At 41.5% G+C, this 20276-nt stretch overlaps 1 protein-coding gene across 1 annotated transcript in view; it reads right to left on the minus strand.

Moving 5' to 3' along the window:
- Positions 1–10012, minus strand: part of olfm1b (olfactomedin 1b) — a 45293-nt gene extending 35281 nt beyond the window's left edge. Inside the window, exon 1 of the mRNA XM_060890813.1 lies at positions 9681–10012. Coding sequence (XP_060746796.1) covers positions 9681–9746 — 66 coding nt within the window. The 5' untranslated portion in view covers positions 9747–10012. The remainder of the gene's footprint in view (positions 1–9680) is intronic.
- Between the last annotated feature and the right edge of the window lie 10264 nt (positions 10013–20276).

The following is a 20276-nucleotide window of genomic DNA, read 5'->3' on the forward strand; positions in this document are numbered from 1 at the left end:
CAAACCAGTCCGGCCATTTTCCTGTGACGTCTCTCATCAACAAGGCATTTCCACCCCCAGAACTGTGGAGTGTGAAAATGCCATGACATCACCAGTTTCTTAAAATGAATGAATGAACCCATCTGGCACACCAACCAGGTCACAGTTAAGCTCATTGAATCACATTTTCCTCCTTTCTGATGTCTCATGTGAACATAATTTATTATACACTGTCTGCTATGTTTGATATAAGTGTTAAGTGAATATGATTCAATAAAGCTCTGTGAGGAACTACATTTATTTTAATTTAAAAGTTTCTGTACTTGCCCTATTTCACTTAAAACTAAATAAAAAATAAAATTGACTCAACTATAGAACTGTACAACATTGATGACTGCACAACATTGATCAAAACTCGTTTTGAATGTTTTTTAAGATGTCTTGTTGATGTGGAGGTCAATAGTGAACATACAGGATTACAAATACATGCTGGATTCTAAATTGATGTCTTTTGAACGTAGGTACACAACAGTGTCATGGAAATAGCTACTCTACTGTAGTAGTGCATTTACTGCACACCGAAGAATAGTAATGTGTACCTTTATTTCAAACATGTTCATTTTGAAGACAAGTTCTCTGGTTTTTCGTTTGATCTTAGAAAATGCAGTAAAAAAAATCTGCCTTGCTCACTGCTTTAACAGGTCCATGCTTCAACAGCCACACTGCGTCAACCGCCACACCGCTTCAACCACCACAGTGCTTTAACAGCCTCCCTGCTTTAATCACCTCACTGCGTTAACAGCCTCACTGCGTTAACAGCCTAACTAATTTAACAGCCTCACTGATTTAACAGGTCCATGCTTCAACCGCCTCACTGCTTTAACAGCCTCCCTGCGTTAACAGCCTCCCTGCGTTAACAGCCTCCCTGCGTTAACAGCCTCCCTGCGTTAACAGCCTCCCTGCGATAACAGCCTCCCTGCGATAACAGCCTCCCTGCGATAACAGCCTCACTGCCTCAACAGCCTCACTGCCTCAACAGCCTCACTGATTTAACAGGTCAATGCTTCAACAGCCTCACTGCTGCAACAGCCTCACTGCTGCAACAGCCTCACTGCTGCAACAGCCTCAATGCTGCAACAGCCTCAATGCTGCAACAGCCTCAATGCTGCAGCTGCTTTAACGGCCTCACTGCTTTAACGGCCTCACTGCTTTAACGGCCTCACTGCTTTAACGGCCTCACTGCTTTAACGGCCTCACTGCTTTAACAAGTCCCTGCTTTAACAGCCTCACTGCTTTAACAGGTCCCTGCTTTAACAGCCTCACTGCTTTAACAGGTCCATGCTTCAACAGGCTCGCTGCTTCAACAGGCTCGCCGCTTCAACAGGCTCGCCGCTTCAACAGGCTCGCCGCTTCAACAGCCTCACTGCTTCAACAGCCTCACTGCTTTTAGGGCTTAAACAGCCTCACTGCTTCAACAGCCTCACTGCTTTAACAGGTCCCTGCTTTAACAGCCTCACTGCTTTAACAGGTCCATGCTTTAACAGCCTCCCTGCTTTAACAGGTTCACTGCTTTTACAGCTTAAACAGCCTCACTGCTTCAACAGCCTCACTGCTTTAACAGGTCCCTGCTTTAATAGCCTCACTGCTTTAACAGGTCCCTGCTTTAACAGGTCCCTGCTTTAACAGGTCCCTGCTTTAACAGGTCCCTGCTTTAATAGCCTCACTGCTTTAATAGCCTCACTGCTTTAACAAGTCCCTGCTTTAACAGGTCCCTGCTTTAACAGGTCCATGCTTTAACAGGTCCATGCTTTAACAGGTCCATGCTTTAACAGGTCCATGCTTTAACAGGTCCATGCTTTAACAGGTCCATGCTTTAACAGGTCCATGCTTTGACAGCCTCACTGCTTTAACAGGTCCCTGCTTTAACACCCTCACTGCTTTAAGAGGTCCACGCTTTAACAGCCTCACTGCTTTAAGAGGTCCACGCTTTAACAGCCTCACTGCTTTAACAGCCTCACTGCTTTAACAGCCTCACTGCCTTAACAGCCTCACTGCCTTAACAGCCTCACTGCCTTAACAGGTCCCTGCTTTAATAGGTCCCTGCTTTAACAGACTCACTGTCTTAACAGTCTCATTGCTTTTACAGCTTAAACAGCCTCACTGCTTCAACAGCCTCACTGCTTCAACAGCTTACACAGCCTCACTGCTTTAATGGGTCCCTGCTTCAACAGGTCCCTGCTTTAACAGGTCCCAGGCTTAACAGCCTCACTGCTTTAACAGCCTCACTGCTTTAATGGGTCCCTGCTTCAACAGGACCCTGCTTTAACAGCCTCACTGCATTAACAGGTCCATGCTTTAACAGCCTCCCTGCTTTTACAGCTTAAACAGCCTCACTGCTTCAACAGGTCCCTGCTTTAACAGCCTCAATGCTTTAACAGGCTCAATGCTTTAACAGGCTCAATGCTTCAACAGCCTCACTGCTTCAAAAGCCTCACTGCTTCAAAAGCCTCACTGCTTTAACTGCATTAACAGCCTCACTGCTATACGAGCCTCACTGCTTTAACAGCCTCACTGCTTTAACGGGGCCCTGCATTAACAGGTCCCTGCTTTAACAGCCCCACTGCTTGAACAGCCTCACTGCTTCAACAGCCTCACTGCTTCAACAGCCTCACTGCTTCAACAGCCTCACTGCTTCAACAGCCTCACTGCTTCAACAGCTTCACTGCTTTAACGGGGCCCTGCATTAACAGGTCCCTGCTTTAACAGCCCCACTGCTTGAACAGGTCCCTGCTTTAACAGCCTCACTGCTTCAACAGGCTCACTGCTTCAACAGGCTCACTGCTTCAACCGCCTCACTGCATTAACCGCCTCACTGCATTAACAGGTCCCTGCTTTAACAGGTCCCTGCTTTAACAGCATCAATGCTTCAACAGGCTCAATGCTTCAACAGCCTCACTGCTTCAACAGCCTCACTGCTTCAACAGGTCCCTGCTTGAACAGCCCCACTGCTTGAACAGGTCCCTGCTTTAACAGCCTCACTGCTTTAACAGCCTCACTGCTTTAACAGGCTCACTGCTTTAACAGGCTCACTGCTTCAACAGGCTCACTGCTTCAACAGGCTCACTGCTTCAACAGGCTCACTGCTTCAACAGGCTCACTGCTTTAACGGGGCCCTGCATTAACAGGTCCCTGCTTTAACAGCCCCACTGCTTTAACAGGTCCCTGCTTTAACAGCCCCACTGCTTGAACAGGTCCCTGCTTTAACAGCCTCACTGCTTTAACAGCCTCACTGCTTTAACAGGCTCACTGCTTTAACAGGCTCACTGCTTCAACAGGCTCACTGCTTCAACAGGCTCACTGCTTCAACAGGCTCACTGCTTTAACGGGGCCCTGCATTAACAGGTCCCTGCTTTAACAGCCCCACTGCTTTAACAGGTCCCTGCTTTAACAGCCCCACTGCTTGAACAGGTCCCTGCTTTAACAGCCTCACTGCTTTAACAGCCTCACTGCTTTAACAGGCTCACTGCTTCAACAGGCTCACTGCTTCAACAGGCTCACTGCTTCAACAGGCTCACTGCTTCAACAGGCTCACTGCTTCAACAGAATCACTGCTTTAACGGGGCCCTGCATTAACAGGTCCCTGCTTTAACAGGTCCCTGCTTTAACAGCCTCACTGCTTCAACAGCCTCACTGCTTCAACAGGCTCACTGCTTCAACAGGCTCACTGCTTCAACAGGTCCCTGCTTTGACAGCCTCACTGCTTTAACCGCCTCACTGCATTAACAGGTCCCTGCTTTAACAGGTCCCTGCTTTAACAGCATCAATGCTTCAACAGGCTCAATGCTTCAACAGCCTCACTGCTTCAACAGGTCCCTGCTTTAACAGGTCCCTGCATTGACAGCCTCACTGCTTTAACCGCCTCACTGCATTAACAGGTCCCTGCTTTAACAGCATTAATGCTTCAACAGGCTCAATGCTTCAACAGCCTCACTGCTTCAAAAGCCTCACTGCTTTAACGGGTCCCTGCTTTAACAGCCTCACTGCTTTAACAATATTAACAGCCTCACTGCTTTAAGAGCCTCACTGCTTTAACAGCCTCACTGCTTTAAGAGCCTCACTGCTTTAAGAGCCTCACTGCTTTAACGGGGCCCTGCTTTAACAGCCTCACTGCTTTAATGGGGCCCTGCTTTAACAGCCTCACTGTATTAACAGGTCCCTGCTTTAACAGCCCCACTGCTTGAACAGGTCCCTGCTTTAACAGCCTCACTGCTTTAACAGCCTCACTGCTTTAACAGCTTTAACAGCCTCACTGCTTTAACAGCCTGACTGCTTTAACGGGGCACTTCATTGACAGCCTCACTGCATTAACAGGTCCCTGCTTTAACAGCCCCGCTGCTTGAACAGCCCCACTGCTTCAACAGGCTCACTGCTTCAACAGGCTCACTGCTTCAACAGGCTCACTGCTTCAACAGGCTCACTGCTTCGACAGGCTCACTGCTTCGACAGGCTCACTGCTTTAACCGCCTCACTGCTTTAACCGCCTCACTGCTTTAACCGCCTCACTGCTTTAACCGCCTCACTGCTTTAACCGCCTCACTGCTTTATCAGCCCCACTGCTTTATCAGCCCCACTGCTTTATCAGCCCCACTGCTTTATCAGCCCCACTGCTTCATCAGCCCCATTGCTTCATCAGCCCCACTGCTTCAACAGCCTCACTGCTTAAAAAGCCTCAATGCTTTAACAGCATTAACAGCCTCACTGCTTTAACAGCATCACTGCTTTAAAAGCATCACTGCTTTAACAGCATCACTGCTTTAACAGCCTCACTGCTTTAACAGCCTCACTGCTTTATCAGTCCCACTGCTTTAACAGCCCCACTGCTTTAACAGCCCCACTGCTTCAACAGCCTCACTGCTTCAACGGGTCCCTGCTTTAACAGCCTCACTGCTTCAACAGCCTCACTGCTTCAACAGCTTTAACAGCCTCACTGCTTTAACAGCCTCACTGCTTTAACAGCTTTAACAGCCTCACTGCTTCAACAGGTCCCTTCTTTGACAGCCTCACTGCTTTGACAGGTCCCTGCTTTGACAGCCTCACTGCTTTGACAGCCTCACTGCTTTAACCACCTCACTGCATTAACAGGTCCCTGCTTTAACAGCTTAAACAGCCTCATTGCTTCAACAGCTCCCTGCTTTAATAGCCTCACTGCTTCAACAGGCTCACTGCTTCAACAGGTCCCTGCTTTAACGAGTCCCTGCTTTAACCACCTCACTGCATTAACAGGTCCCTGCTTTAACAGCTTAAACAGCCTCATTGCTTCAACAGCTCCCTGCTTTAATAGCCTCACTGCTTCAACAGGCTCACTGCTTCAACAGGTCCCTGCTTTAACGAGTCCCTGCTTTGACCGCCTCACTGCTTTAACAGGTCCCTGCTTTAACAGCCTCAATGCTTTAACAGGCCCATGCTTTAACAGCATCAATGCTTCAACAGGCTCAATGCTTCAACAGGCTCACTGCTTCAAAAGCCTCACTGCTTTAACCGCATTAACAGCCTCACTGCTTTAATAGCCTCACTGCTTTAACAGCCTCACTGCTTAAACGGGGCCCTGCTTTAACAGCCCCACTTCTTGAACAGCCTCACTGCTTTACCAGCCTCGCTGCATTAACAGGTCCATGCTTTAACAGCCTCCCTGCTTTTACAGCTTAAACAGCCTTACTGCTTCAACAGGTCCCTGCTTTAACAGCCTCAAAGCTTTAACGGGCCCATGCTTTAACAGCATCAATGCTTCAAAAGGCTCAATGCTTCAACAGCCTCACTGCTTCAAAAGCCTCACTGCTTTAACCGCATTAACAGCCTCACTGCTTTAATAGCCTCACCGCTTTAACAGCTTTAACAGCCTCACTGCTTAAACGAGGCCCTGCTTTAACAGCCCCACTGCTTGAACAGCCCCACAGCCCCACTGCTTTAACAGCATCACTGCTTTAGCAGGTCCATGCTTCAACAGGCTCACTGCTTCAACAGGCTTGCTGCTTCAACAGGCTCACTGCTTCAACAGCCTCACTGCTTCAACAGCCTCACTGCTTCAAGAGCCTCACTGCTTCAACAGCCTCACTGCTTTAATGGGTCCCTGCTTTAGCAGCTCCATGCTTCAACAGCCTCACTGCTTCAACAGCCTCACTGCTTTAATGGGTCCCTGCTTTAACGAGTCCCTGCTTTGACAGCCTCACTGCTTTAACCGCCTCACTGTTTTAACCACCTCACTGCTTTAACCGCCTCACTGCTTTAACCGCCTCACTGCTTTAACCGGTCCCTGATTTAACAGCATCAATGCTTCAACAGCCTCACTGCTTCAACAGCCTCACTGCTTCAAAAGCCTCACTGCTTCAAAAGCCTCACTGCTTCAAAAGCCTCACTGCTTCAAAAGCCTCACTGCTTTAACAGCATTAACAGCCTCACTGCTTAAAAAGCCTCACTGCTTCAAAAGCCTCACTGCTTTAACAGCATTAACAGCCTCACTGCTTTAAGAGCCTCACTGCTTTAAGAACCTAACTGCTTTAACAGCATCACTGCTTTAACAGCCTCACTTCTTTAACAGCCTCACTTCTTTAACAGCCTCACTACTTTAACGGGTCCCTGCTTTAACAGCCTCACTGCTTTAACGGGGCCCTGCTTTAACAGCCTCACTGCTTTAACAGGTCCCTGCTTTAACAGCCTCACTGCTTTTACAGCTTAAAAAGCCTCACTGCTTTAACAGCCTCACTGCTTTAACAGCTTTAACAGCCTCACTGCTTTAACAGCCTCGCTGCTTTAACGGGGCCCTGCTTTAACAGCCTCACTGCATTAACAGGTCCCTGCTTTAACATCCTCACTGCTTGGACAGGTCCTTGCTTTAACAGCCACATTGTTTTAATAGGTCCCTGCTTTAACAGGTCCCTGCTTTAACAGCCTCACTGCTTTAACAGCCTCACTGCTTTAACAGGTCCATGATTTAACAGGTTTACTGCTTTTACAGCTTAAACAGCCTCACTGCTTTAACCACCTCACTGCCTTAACAGCCTCCCTGCTTTAACAGCCTCACTGCTTTAACGAGTCCCTGTTTTCACAGCCTCACTGCTTTAACAGCCTCACTGCTTTAACAGGCTCACTGCTTTAACAGGCTCACTGCTTTAACAGCCCATTTGTTTTAACAGGTTCACTGCTTTAACAGGCTCACTGCTTTAACAGCCCATTTGTTTTAACAGGTTCACTGCTTTAACAGCTGTAACAGCCTCACTGCATTAACAGGTCCCTGCTTTAACAGCCTCACTGCTTTAGCAGGTCCATGCTTTAACAGGTCCATGCGTTAACAGCCTCACGGCTTTAGCAGGTCCATGCTTTAACAGGTCCATAGGGGTGGGCGGAATGACCAAAAATCTGTTTCACAGAATAAGTTATTTTATTTCACGGTAGCGGTATACATCACGGAATAATAATTTTCAGGTAAATCAACAAAAGGAACGTGCTTAATATATTAAATACCACTTTAACACTAAAAATAAAGAATAGGCTTTCTCGTCTTATTTTATTAATTTTTCTTTTATTTAGCATTAGTAGTGAATGAGACTCAACTTTTAGATCAACCTCACCATAACAATAAATAGGCCTCATTTTTAGAGTTTAAAGAGAACAGACTTTTTATTAATATCAGAACAGATTATTAATACTTTCTCAAAGCAACAAAATAAATTAAACTTCAGTAACAGAAAACAAATTTTGCAGAAAGTATAAAAATGTAAACATTTGAGGAAAATGCCAGAATCTAAACACTTGTTCTAAAAACAAAATACTGACTGTAAACACTTCCTGAGAATAAGAAATTTAAACTCTTTTTGAAACATTAAAAAAAAATCTAATAAATATAAACACTTCAATAAATTAAACACAATAAATAAAAAATTCTGTCAAACAAAACAATTACAAATTGTGTACAAGAAAAACAAGCTGGTCAACTCTCTCAGGTTTTAGTGCTGATCTGCGGCATGTGACAATATTCCCACTTGAGCTGAAAGCACGCTCAGATGGAGCACTTGTGGCAGGGATGCAAAGATATTTTTTTGCCAGGTTGGCCACACGTGGAAAATTAGCCTCGTGCTGCCTCCACCATTCCAGGGGGTTTGTCTCACCATCCACTTCAACCACTTGTAAATAGCTGTTCAGTTCCATTTCAATGGACTCCCTTTCTGATTGGGGGACACCTTACTCGTGCTAGCATGGCTAACGGTTACAATCGTGTGACACAGTTTGCAAATCACATTTGTCTGCTCTTTGTCAGCCTTTGTAAACCCGAACCACATCCATACCACTGATTTTGCGCCTCGTTTCACAACAAGTTCCTCCTCCTGCTCGGGATTGGTTTGTGGGATTTCTTTATCAGCATGCATGTCTTTCTCCATGTTTTACTTCTTAAATACGCTTATGTGCCGCTTCTCAATCGTTCTCAGATTCAGGCGTGCTATACGTGAGGTTAACCACGCCCACTAATTTAAATTTCACGGTATGCACGGAATAGAAAAACCTGTAACGGTAGACAATTTATTCCGCGGAAACGGAATATACCGTCATAATGCCCAGCCCTAGGTCCATGCTTTAACAGCATTACTGCTTTAACAGGTACCTGCTTTAACAGGTCCATACTATAACAACCTCGCTGCTTTAACAGGCCCCTGCTTTAACAGGATCACTGCTTTTACAGCCTCCCTGCTTTAACAGCCTCACTGCTTTAACAGCCCCACTGCTTTAACAGCCCCACTGCTTTAACAGCCTCCCTACTTTAACAGCCTCCCTACTTTAACAGCCTCACTGCTTTAACAGCCTCACTGCTTTAAAAGCCTCACTGCTTTAAAAGCCTCACTGCTTTAACAGGTCCCTGCTTTAACAGCATTACTGCTTCAACAGCCTCACTGCTTCAACAGCCTCACTGCTTCAACAGCCTCACTGCTTCAACAGCCTCACTGCTTCAACAGCCTCACTGCTTCAACAGCCTCACTGCTTTAACAGCTTAAACAGCCTCCCTGCTTTAACAGCCTCACTGCTTTAACAGCCTCACTGCTTTAACAGCTTTAACAGCCTCACTGCTTTAACAGCCTCACTGCTTTAACAGCCTCACTGCTTTAACAGCTTTAACAGCCTCCCTGCTTTAACAGCCTCCCTGCTTTTACAGCCTCCCTGCTTTAACAGCCCCACTGCTTTAACAGCCTCCCTACTTTAACAGCATTACTGCTTCAACAGCCTCACTGCTTCAACAGCCTCACTGCTTCAACAGCCTCACTGCTTCAACAGCCTCACTGCTTTAACAGGTCCCTGCTTTAACAGCCTCACTGCTTTAACAGGTTAACTGATTTTACTGCCTCACTGCTTCAACAGGTCCCTGCTTCAACAGCCTCACTGCTTCAACAGCCTCCCTGCTACAACAGCCGCCCTGCTACAACAGTCGCCCTGCTACAACAGTCGCCCTGCTACAACAGCCTCACTGCTTTAACAAGTCCATGTTTTAACAGCCTCACTGCTTCAACAGCCTCACTGCTTTAGCTGCTTTAACAGCCTCACTGCTTCAACAGCCTCACTGCTTTAACACGATCTACTTTAACCATGTTGTCACTGAATATCACGCCGATAATTCGTGATGTGAGAGCTGCACGTGCGTGCTTGAGAACTGAACGTACTTGCGTGAGTTTCGTGCCCGACAGCATAAGCACGATGATGCTCAGAAGTTTACTCGCGGGCTGCATCTCCGCTCGCAGCAGTTTACGCGGCTTCGTCTGTCCTCTTCGCTTGTTTTTTTTTTTTTTTGTTTGGTTTGTTTTGTTTTGTTTTCTTCTTCAGCGGCGGAATGATGTCGGAGCTAGTATCTGCCTCGTGTGGTCGTCACTGAGCATTATGCTTCTCTCCGCCGGTGGACAGTTCGCTTCTGTTGTGTGTCAGTGAGGAAAAAGAAGACCGAGCTGCTCGTGCATCTGAAGTTTTCAGTTCGGTGTGAAAAGGAATAGAGCGCGCGCGCGCGTCCAAGAGACCGGATGTGACACTCAGCCGCGTGGGACAAATCAGCAGACAGATATATTCTATATCATGTAACGTGTCAATAAATAAATAAACCAAAATGAAATAATGAAACGAAATTAAATTTGAAAGTGGGCGATACAACAGCATACAACAACTGTATCCTGGCAACTGAAGTCAAAACCTATGTTATTAAACCCTTGCAGTGAAAATGCCTGATAGAATTAAGATGACTTAACTCACATGAAATGGTATAAACAAGTGTTCAACAAAAATGACCCTAGAAATCTTTGGGTAGGAAAAAATAACTACTTTGTTTTTGTTTTTTTGTGCTAAACTATAAATCATTGTACAGTAGAGGTTCACAGGAACAAAATGGTTTCTGCCAAGGAGTTAGCAACAAAAAGTGTGATGTGTGTGTTTCAGGTGTATAAAAACAACTGGGTTAAAGTTATGTTAAATATTAACCAGAACAGAACCATTTAAGTCAATTAAATTAGGAAATATGACAATGCATTTCACATTCAAATGTTTCAAAGATTCATAAATTAGAGATCAAACATTCTGGACACTTACAGTGTTGTAATGTGTGATTATGATTTATTACTAAAATTGAGCACATTAGTATTCACACCCTAAAGTGCTCATGCACATGGGCCTTTTCTAAACAGAATTTATGAGAGATACAAAAGAACGGTGGAGTTTTAACAACTGTTATGCACAATTCTGACCTTGGATCTTAAACACGTTTTCTTGTTGATATCATTGTCATCTTGATATCAACAAGGACCAAATTAATTATGAATGAAATTATGAACAACAGTTACTTAAAGAGACTTTAAATTAAACAATACATTGGAAACAATAACTCAAAAAAGCACACTAAAACAGCATCCTCTGCACACAACTTATACATTACATTTCCTAGTATTGACACTTCATTAATTTGTGATACAAGTAACTGTTCATGAGAGAAAAATGGAAAAAGAATGGACTGGATCCAGTGTTATTTGTTATTGAGGTTTTCTTTTCTGTTGCTCTTTTGATACCTAGGTTTAACATTCAAAAACATGCCACCAGCAGATTACTAAAGAATATGCAGGATGTCAGACATCCCATATATCAGTAGGTTAAAATACAAATAATGATGGTGGAAGCCATATTGTAAAATGTAACCAAATTTGCTGTGAGAAATGTGATTATTGCTTATTTGCAATATTGATAATATACCACATGTTCATGAACTTCAAATTCATATTTCATCATATTAGTCTTTTTTAATTACATTTCATCATTCATTACATTTAATGCAGATAGTCATGCAACCTTGAAGACGTGTACTGCATACACATGATTTTAATAATCTAAATAAATTGAGTTTTATAGAGTGTCATCAGACTGGTGATATCAAAGAGCACTATTAGCCAGAATACTAATTTTATCTCCAAAAATGTGTCATTTTTGATGGTGCAGATAACATTATTAGAAATGTCCTACTTATCCAGGAACTAGGGTTAGTGAGTAGCAGCAATAAGCTGCATTTCACTGGGAGACAGATAAATAAAAAGTTAAAATAAAGGTGAGGTTAGTAAGAGAGCAAGCTATCAACAAAGGCAGACACAAAGGAAACATCTAAGTGAGTGAATGAGAAAGAAATAGGGATGTGTAAAAGATTTAAAATATATGGGAGAGTCATTGTGTGAGATGGTTGACATGTCTTTTTGTGAGAGATGAACATGAATTGAGTAAGACAGAGTGACTAAGTAAAACAGATTGGGTGCTTATGTGTGGTGGGTATAGATGGGTTTGTCTTTGCATGGGATAGATGGGAGTGTCTTTGAATGAGACAGATGGGTGTTGCTTTGAAAGAAACAGATGGGTATGTTTTTAAGTGGGACAGATGGGAGTGTCTTTGAATGGGAAAGATGGGTGTGTCTTTGAGAGGGACAGGTAGATGTGTGTTTGAGTATGACAGATGGGTGTGTCTGGGTGAGACAGATGGGTATGTCTTTGAGTGGGACAGCCGGGAGTGTCTTTGAATGGGACAGGTGGATGTGGCTTTGAGAGGAACAGATGGATGTGGCTTTAAAAGGAACAGATGGGTGTGTCTTTGAAGGGGACAGATGGGTATGTCTTTGAGAGGGACAGAGGATGTGTCTTTGAGAAGGACAGATGGGTGTGTCTGGGTAAGACAGATGGGTATGTCTATGAGTGGGATAGATGTTAGTGTCTTTGAATGCGACAGATGGGTGTTGCTTTGTGAGGGACAGATGGGTGTGTCTTTGAGTGGAACAGATGGGTGTGTTTTTGAGTGGGACAGACGGCAGTGTCTTTGAATTGGACAGATGGGTGTGTCTTTGAGAGGGAAAGATGGGTGTGTCTTTGAGTAGGACAGATGGTTGTGTCATTGAGAGTGACAGATGGGTATTTCTGAGTGAGACAGATGGGTATGTTGTGAGTGGGACAGGAAGGTGTGTCTGAATAAGACAAACGGGTGGTTATATAAGTCAGCTTCTAAAAGCCAAGGATACCCTGGTGTGTCTTTGAGTCCATATCAACAAGCATTGATTGTCATATTATTGTGGTCAAAACAATAATGAGAATTCCTGTTATGGTAGCATGATAGCCAATTAGCTAGCTTTAGCCCTGATATTATAAATCTTTGACTGTGACACCTAAGAGTTATCTTAGAAATTCCTGCCATGTTAGCCAGTTGACTAAGAAAATATGAGATAAAAACCATCCTTAAATATAAATGCCAGTGACCCTCTTCCTACACAAGAACTTATTTAGTTAATATGATGTAACGTGTGTAGGATGACTAAATCTAATTCTGCTTATTTAGTTGAAAAGAAAGAATAAGGAAGTTGAGAGGTGTTTGGATTCCTGAATCCTTGTTTATTCATGTTGCAGTTGTCTGTTCTGGGAGTATAATTATAATGTTGGTGTGTGGATATGTGTCAAACTAAGCCACTGACCACTGAAAGATTAATTCTAGAGCTCTGAATATATCTAAATTTCTATCTCTCTTGTTTAATTTATCTAATGATCTATATTTTCCTAAATAGTGCAGGGAGGTCAGTCCTTGGGCAATGTAAGGAGGACAGTCCATTTAAAAATGTATGCACATATTCTTCTGTCTCACTGCAGAGAAACAGCTTTATACTTAAAATGCACTTATAAATCAATTGCTTAATCAACAGATCAATATCTTCAATTAGCATGGCAATGATTGTATAAATTGCATTTAAGATTTTATATTATATGAATATAGGTTGTGTTAGTAAACCTCCTGTTCGGTTCATTATAGCTTTATAATAACGTATGGTCAGTACAGATAGTCATGAAGGATAGACTTATGTAACCTTAGAATAAATAATTAATAATAATTAATAAAATAAACTGTAGATTATCAGTGTTTTTTTTAATTAGTCCACCTTATTATAATGTCCTAACAAGAGAAATATACCAGAAAAGACCGAAACCGGGGAGAGACTGGCATGCATGTGTACTACCCTTAATAGCACATTTCCTTTGCTGTTGCCATGGCAACCTCTTGTCCTAGTTGGGACCTGTAGGAAATAAAAATCTGGGCTTTTCTATTGCCCAACATATGTGCAATCAACACAGACACTCACACACACACACACACACACACATACACAAATATGAAGTCTATATACACCTGTTAAAATGGTGGGTTTTGTGATGTATAAATGAAATCAAGATAAATTATGTAGACTTTTTCCACCTTCAATGTAAAATTATAATGTCTAAACATGAAGTGAAATACAATCAGAAACATTTTGTGGCAAAATGGTCAAATAAATAAGTTACAATTACCTGGTAGCATAATTGTGCAATCCCTTTTATAATTGGGCATGTGGCTGAGGTTGGAATAAACCATAATAATAATAATAATAATAATGGTCCACAAAGAGCTTACAAAACATGGATGGCATCTCACTGGTTGAAAGGTATTGATCAGCAGAGGAGTATAAAAGAATTTCCAAAACATGAGATATACCATGGAACACCATTAAGGTCATACCAAATAGAGAAAATGCAGCACCATAGTGATGCATATTATATTAGTATTATATTAGTGATAATATTTTCAAGAAACCTCAGAAATATCTGGCAAGTCTCTCTGCTTGTGACGAGTCTATAATATTCTTCACATGTCTGGTCTATGTGGTAGGACAAGTAGATGGAGGTGCTTTCTTAAAAAAAAAAATGTCCAAGCTCAACTAAATTACACCAAAAGCATATGGCAAAATGTGTGATTGTCCAATGAGATCAGGCTAAAGGGAATCATGAACAGCTACAAATACCAGTCTATTTGCAATATCTTTTACAATAAAGCTAAAATGCAGTGTTTACCCAATTTACCAAAAGCATACATACAAAACGACAAAGGAATGGCTTATGTAAAGATCAGAATAAATAATAAATGCCAGCCTCTTTATCATTACATTGCCTAAGTACCCCATTATCTTGGGGCTTCCCTGGATGGAGCTTTACACCCCTCGCTTGTCATGACCCAACTGGCAGCTTATCTGCTGGTCTGATTACTGCCTAAGCTACTGTCTTCACATACCTGAGTTCAGCATAGCATCTACGTTTGTTGAGAGCCTTCATACTAGTATTCAGTACACTCTCCAGGCAAAGGTCACCGCTGTGGTGGACTGGCCCACTCCCAAGACTGTTAAAGAGCTGCAACATTTCTTAGGGGTTTGCAAACTTTTATTGCTGCTTTGTTTGTGGTTTAAACTCCACCACTCACCACCTCATGTATCTGCTTCATGGAGGATGCAAACACCTCACCTGGAACCTGGCAGCCAGGCAAGTTATGCCTAATGACAAAGTTGTGTTCACCACTGACCCTGTCACTATGCATCCTGATCCAACAAAGCCATATGTTATGGAGGCAGATACCTCTGAAATGGGACTGTCCTGCTTTGGGGAATCTCCACACAGTGGCCTTCATTTCCCCAAAGCTGGCACCCAAGAATACTAGTCTTGAAGGTAAGAATACTCAGATAAGAGATAAGAAAAACTCAGGAGCTACATCATGTGACCTACCGGCCTCTGTAAATACATTAAAGGGTTCTGTTCATTACAGCACAATCAGGAAAAGACCGAACAAGATTGAATGTCATAAAAGGGTGCCTAGGAAAATTTAGTTTAATTAGTTTAATCTTTTAATTTAGGAGGATTTAGTTTCGCAAAATTGCATCTGAACAAACCAGAAATGTTCTAGAATAACATTCTTTGCACAAAATGGAGATGTTTGGGCAACATGCAATCACAGCAAATCACCACAAACAAATCACCACAAATACAAACTTTCAAGGATGGTGGTGAAGGGGTGATGATTTGGACTTGTTTTGCAGCCACAGGGAATCTGGGAAACTTGCAGTCATTGAGACAACAATGAACTCCATATACTTTATTCCTCTATTAGTATCAAGTACTAAGAATTATTTAAAATTTCATTGCAAATATGAGTTTAAATATGAGTTTAACTAGTTTTGTAGATACTGTTCCAATAATATGTTGTAATTGTTTCCAGTCAAATCAATTCTGTTAATCACAAAACTGCAGTAGTTGATTGGAGTGGCTCCGAACATAGCCCCAAAACAGCAAGCGTGATGAAACCAAATGGTTGTTAATGTCAAACCTTTCACATTTTCATGTTTGCTGCATTTTAGTTCCTAAAGATTCAGCCATGCAGATTATTCAGAGAGAAAAAAGGTTTCTTGATTTAATTAAATCATTTAGTTTGTCCTCTTTTTCATGTCATATTCATTAATGCTGTCTTACAATAGTTTGGCAAGCCTTTTGTGCACTATTGATCAGAAATATCCTAATATCTGACTTTGAATAAATGTTACCTTTGTTAAAGAAATGTTAGATGGGCTTGCAGCAATACACCACTATTTAGCCAAACAACAATTAAAATGTCGTTAAGATTTATTTGCAGCAAAAAAGTCCAAGTCAAATCAACTCTCCAAATACTTTCATTCAGTCTGCTGTCAGACTGTCGGTTGTATGACATTGACAGTTAGCTATCTATTATCAAAATCACATGTGACTGCACCTGTGATCCTGCCCATTGTCAAACCGTAAACCATTATATATGTTTAAGAATATGGCAAACAACTAAGCAAATTAAATGTACATTATTATTTACAGGTTTTGATTCATCATTTCATCTTTGGCCCAGTGCCACAGCTCAGGTTAGCCTTTTGCAGAAACAGGGAAGAAGGAATAACTTTATTCAAACTTCTTTTGGCAAACTGCTCAGTAACAACATCCATAAAAACATTTATAACATCCTGCAAACAATCAATAATATTCATAATATAATATTCAATATCAATTAGCTAAACTTTTTTACATTTCCTCCTAATGTCCAAACATGCAGGTGATTAACAATATATTGTGAATGAGTTGGTAAATGGTGCGCTGTGATGCAATGGCAAACCATCCGAGGTGAATTGATATTTACACTTCTGGCATTTGACAGAAGCTCTTATCCAGAGCCAAGTCTATAATCAATGATGCATCAATAAATATGTTCTGGTTCACATGGTCTTAGACTAAAACTATTATCAGCCTAAAAAAACTGGGGAGGTAATTGTAAGATACCTAAATACATGGAAGACTCTGCTGTGTATTTGGAAACTTTACTGAACTTAATATAGGATAGAACAAACATCTTTAGCCAGCACCTGGAACAAACTAGCATAGCACACTACATCTAGAAAAAAAATGGTAATGTCCCTCCCAATCATTAAACCTTTTAAAGGAACCTACTAAATAACTAAATAATCTGATCAGTAATTAGAAGACTATCATTAGTGAAGCTTATCCTATACTTGCCCTATTTTATCTCACACATGTTTGCTTTCCATATACAAAATATTTATTAAGAGCAATTTTATGGGACACATTTATGTTGAAAACACTAAGTATAAAGTAATAGATAATTGCAGGTGTTCTCTCAGCAGTCTTCCCTTTGTTGGTCAGATGAGAATAATAAATGGTCTGTGTTCTGTTCAGTCAAGTTGCAGCAGCAAATCTGCAGCATATTGGTATGTTTTTATCTTCCATTAGAAAAACAAAGTTTCTAATGTCAAGTCAACCATAATGGATGCCTTTATTAACACCCAAATGGATGGATTAATATGAAATAACCCTGCAAAATAACTCTACTTGCTGAACCCAGCGACTGGATTATGTAAATAACCCAGCATTCTTGGAATGTAAGAAGAAAAGAGAGTTGTCTGTGACTCAGTGTGTGTCAAGGTGGGAATAAAAATAAAACTGTCAGCAGTGTCTCCTCCCTTGAGTCTTCTCTCCCACTCCTAGCACAAGAAGAGAGCCTTAAAAAAACAGTAATGAGATTTGCAGTATTTGGTTATGTCTGTTAAGTTCAGATATTCAGATAGACCAAGAGAGAGACTGGTTAGTATGTATACAAACAAGAAATGTATAAACAGAGAAACTAAGTGACTAAGACCAGACTGATTAGACAGACACAGAAGACAGAGAGGGAAAAGGGGTATGTGAGTCAAGCTAAAAACACAATGACTACAGATAAAGAACAGGAGCTCTTTTCAATCCTTTTTATAGAGAAGGTTCATAGGAAATAAAACAAATGAAATAATTAATTTGAGTTCCAAGAATAGATATTATTAAAAGAAAAAAGAGAAGAGAGGCTGGAGAAAAGAAGAGGAGATTGGTAGAATTGTGACCGAGCTGTGGGAGGACGTGTGTGTTATAACTGTGTGTGTATGCCTTTGTCTTTGTAAAAAAAAAACAAAGGAGAGACTGACAGAATGTGCTGGGATAAAGAGCAAGAGAAAGAGGAAGAAGGTTCTAATGATTCCAGAAAAAGAAACCGGGAGAAACTGTCTGTCACGCTGAGGGAATAGTAAAAATATCAAAAAGATGGATATTCAAGTATGGATGGGAGTTTGAAGAGAAACTGCATGTAAAAGATATAATATATAGAGAATAATTCAAAAATACATAATAAAGTAAGATTTATTTGAATTAAGTTTATAAAATTTCAACTCTTGTTAAAATGGCAGGTTTTTATGATGTAAAAAATAACAAAAAGAGAATGTCAAATTTCCACCTTTAATGTGGATACGAGGTCTGGCTGAATAATGAGCTTCTACTTTTAAAGTAATTCCTTTGTTGGCTTGGATTTGTGCTTTGGCTCATAATCATGCTGAAAGGTGAGATTTTCATCATGTACTGCTGTCTAACAGAGAGTCCCAGCTAAAGAGAATCAGCTCCATCAGCTGATCCCTACCCAAACCCTTAAGGCATGGCTCTATGATTTGTCCTAGGATGCACTCAAACTGGTCGATCTGCCCCTGGTTATCCTGGATCTGCTCATCTTTGGATTACCAACAGGGGGTTTGGCCCCCCACCAGAAGTGGGGGGCCAAACCCAGTATCATCAGGCACTCCACAATCCTGCCACACCACTACTCTGGTTGTGGTCCTCCAGTACTATATCACCAGAGAGCTTACCTAGTCTTTATGTCAATACAGAAAATTTATTATTCATATTAAAATATATATTTACGTTATACACTTAATTTTCAACCAGTTGAATCCCATTGTTAACAGTATCATATATGGCCCCAAAGTAGCTTGATTCTGGACTAGGGCCTAGCTCAGCTCGTCCTCACCCTCTTTTGTGATCAGTTTGCCTGGTGGTCCCACATGTGCATGAGTTAATGATGGGACCCAGACCTGTACAATCATTGTAGACAAACAAGGGTTTAATGTGAGTTATAGTTGAACAACAACATGGGTACATATGGGTTGCATGAGCTACTTTATTTTACATTACCTGCTTTTATCTAGGAAAACATTACACAGTCTAAAGCATACATAACTTGCTTATTTAAAAACTGACAACAAAGAAGCAGGGGTTAATCAACAATCATATATATAAGGAAATTCACATTTGCCGTATGCTTGTTTACATTGCCATGTATGTTTTTATTGGTTTATGTCTTGTCTCCACCTATGTCCTGTCACTGGCATCTGTTTTCAATTTGATTTTAATTAGTCTGTATTCATAAACTCTTGTTTCTATGTTTAGTGCGAAGTATTGTTCAGTGTTTCCCTGAATGTTCATATGCAGCCTTTCTGCTCCAGTTTACAGTTCTCAGTGCGAGTGAAACCACTTCATTTTTTTTGTCCCATAACTCTCAGGATCTTTTAAGAAATGTAAAATGACTGTCTTACTGCGTCCAACGTCGGCAGCAATGGCATGTCGCAAAAACCCTTGCTTGTGCAGCTCAACAATCCTGCCACGTTCAAAAATAGAAAGCTTTTTTGCTTTTGCCATCAGGAGATCATGACAGTGTGACAGTCTGAAGGACAAGGACATTAAAGCCATATTTTAACTTAAGGCTATGGTCTTAAACTTTTGATCAGCTGATGACCAGCCTGTTTGAATTTAAATGCAGTTTTCATTAAATTGTCTACTCTCTATTTTATATCCCTTGCTCTTGCTTCTCCTTTTGGCATTTTGAAGAAGTACTTAATTTAGATTATTTTTTATAATATAATATTATATATTTTATATAATTTATATTATTATTATATATTATTTTATGATATTTATATATTTATATTATAATTTTATATATATATATATATATATGTACATATAAACGTCGTATACGACAGCATGTTCCAGTTCCTGCCAATATCCAGCAACTTTGCACAGCCATTGAAGAGGAGTGAACCAACATTCCACAGGCCACAATCAACAACCTGATCAACTCTATGCAAAGGAGATGTGTTGTACTGCGTGAGGCAAATGGTGGTCACACCAGATACAGACTGGTTTGTGGACCCCCGACCCCCAAATACAGTAAAACTGCACATTTTAGAGTGGCCAGCCTATGGCAGCACACCTGTGCAATAGTGATTAACCTGTCTAATCAGCATATTTATATGCCACACCTGTGAGAAATGCACTTCACTCAGAAAGTGACACTCGGCCGCCTCATACATGTGAAGTAAACCATCGCCATCTTGTGGAACTAGCAGCGTGCTAATATGTTCACTGAGAAATTCATTCATTCATTCATCTTCTACCGCTTATCTGAACTACCTCGGGTCACGGGGAGCCTGTGCCTATCTCAGGCTTCATCGGGCATCAAGGCAGGATACACCCTGGAAGGAGTGCCAACCCATCACAGGGCACACACACACACACTC

This window comes from Tachysurus vachellii, chromosome 17 (genome assembly GCF_030014155.1).
Source record: "Tachysurus vachellii isolate PV-2020 chromosome 17, HZAU_Pvac_v1, whole genome shotgun sequence".
Taxonomy (NCBI): domain Eukaryota; kingdom Metazoa; phylum Chordata; class Actinopteri; order Siluriformes; family Bagridae; genus Tachysurus; species Tachysurus vachellii.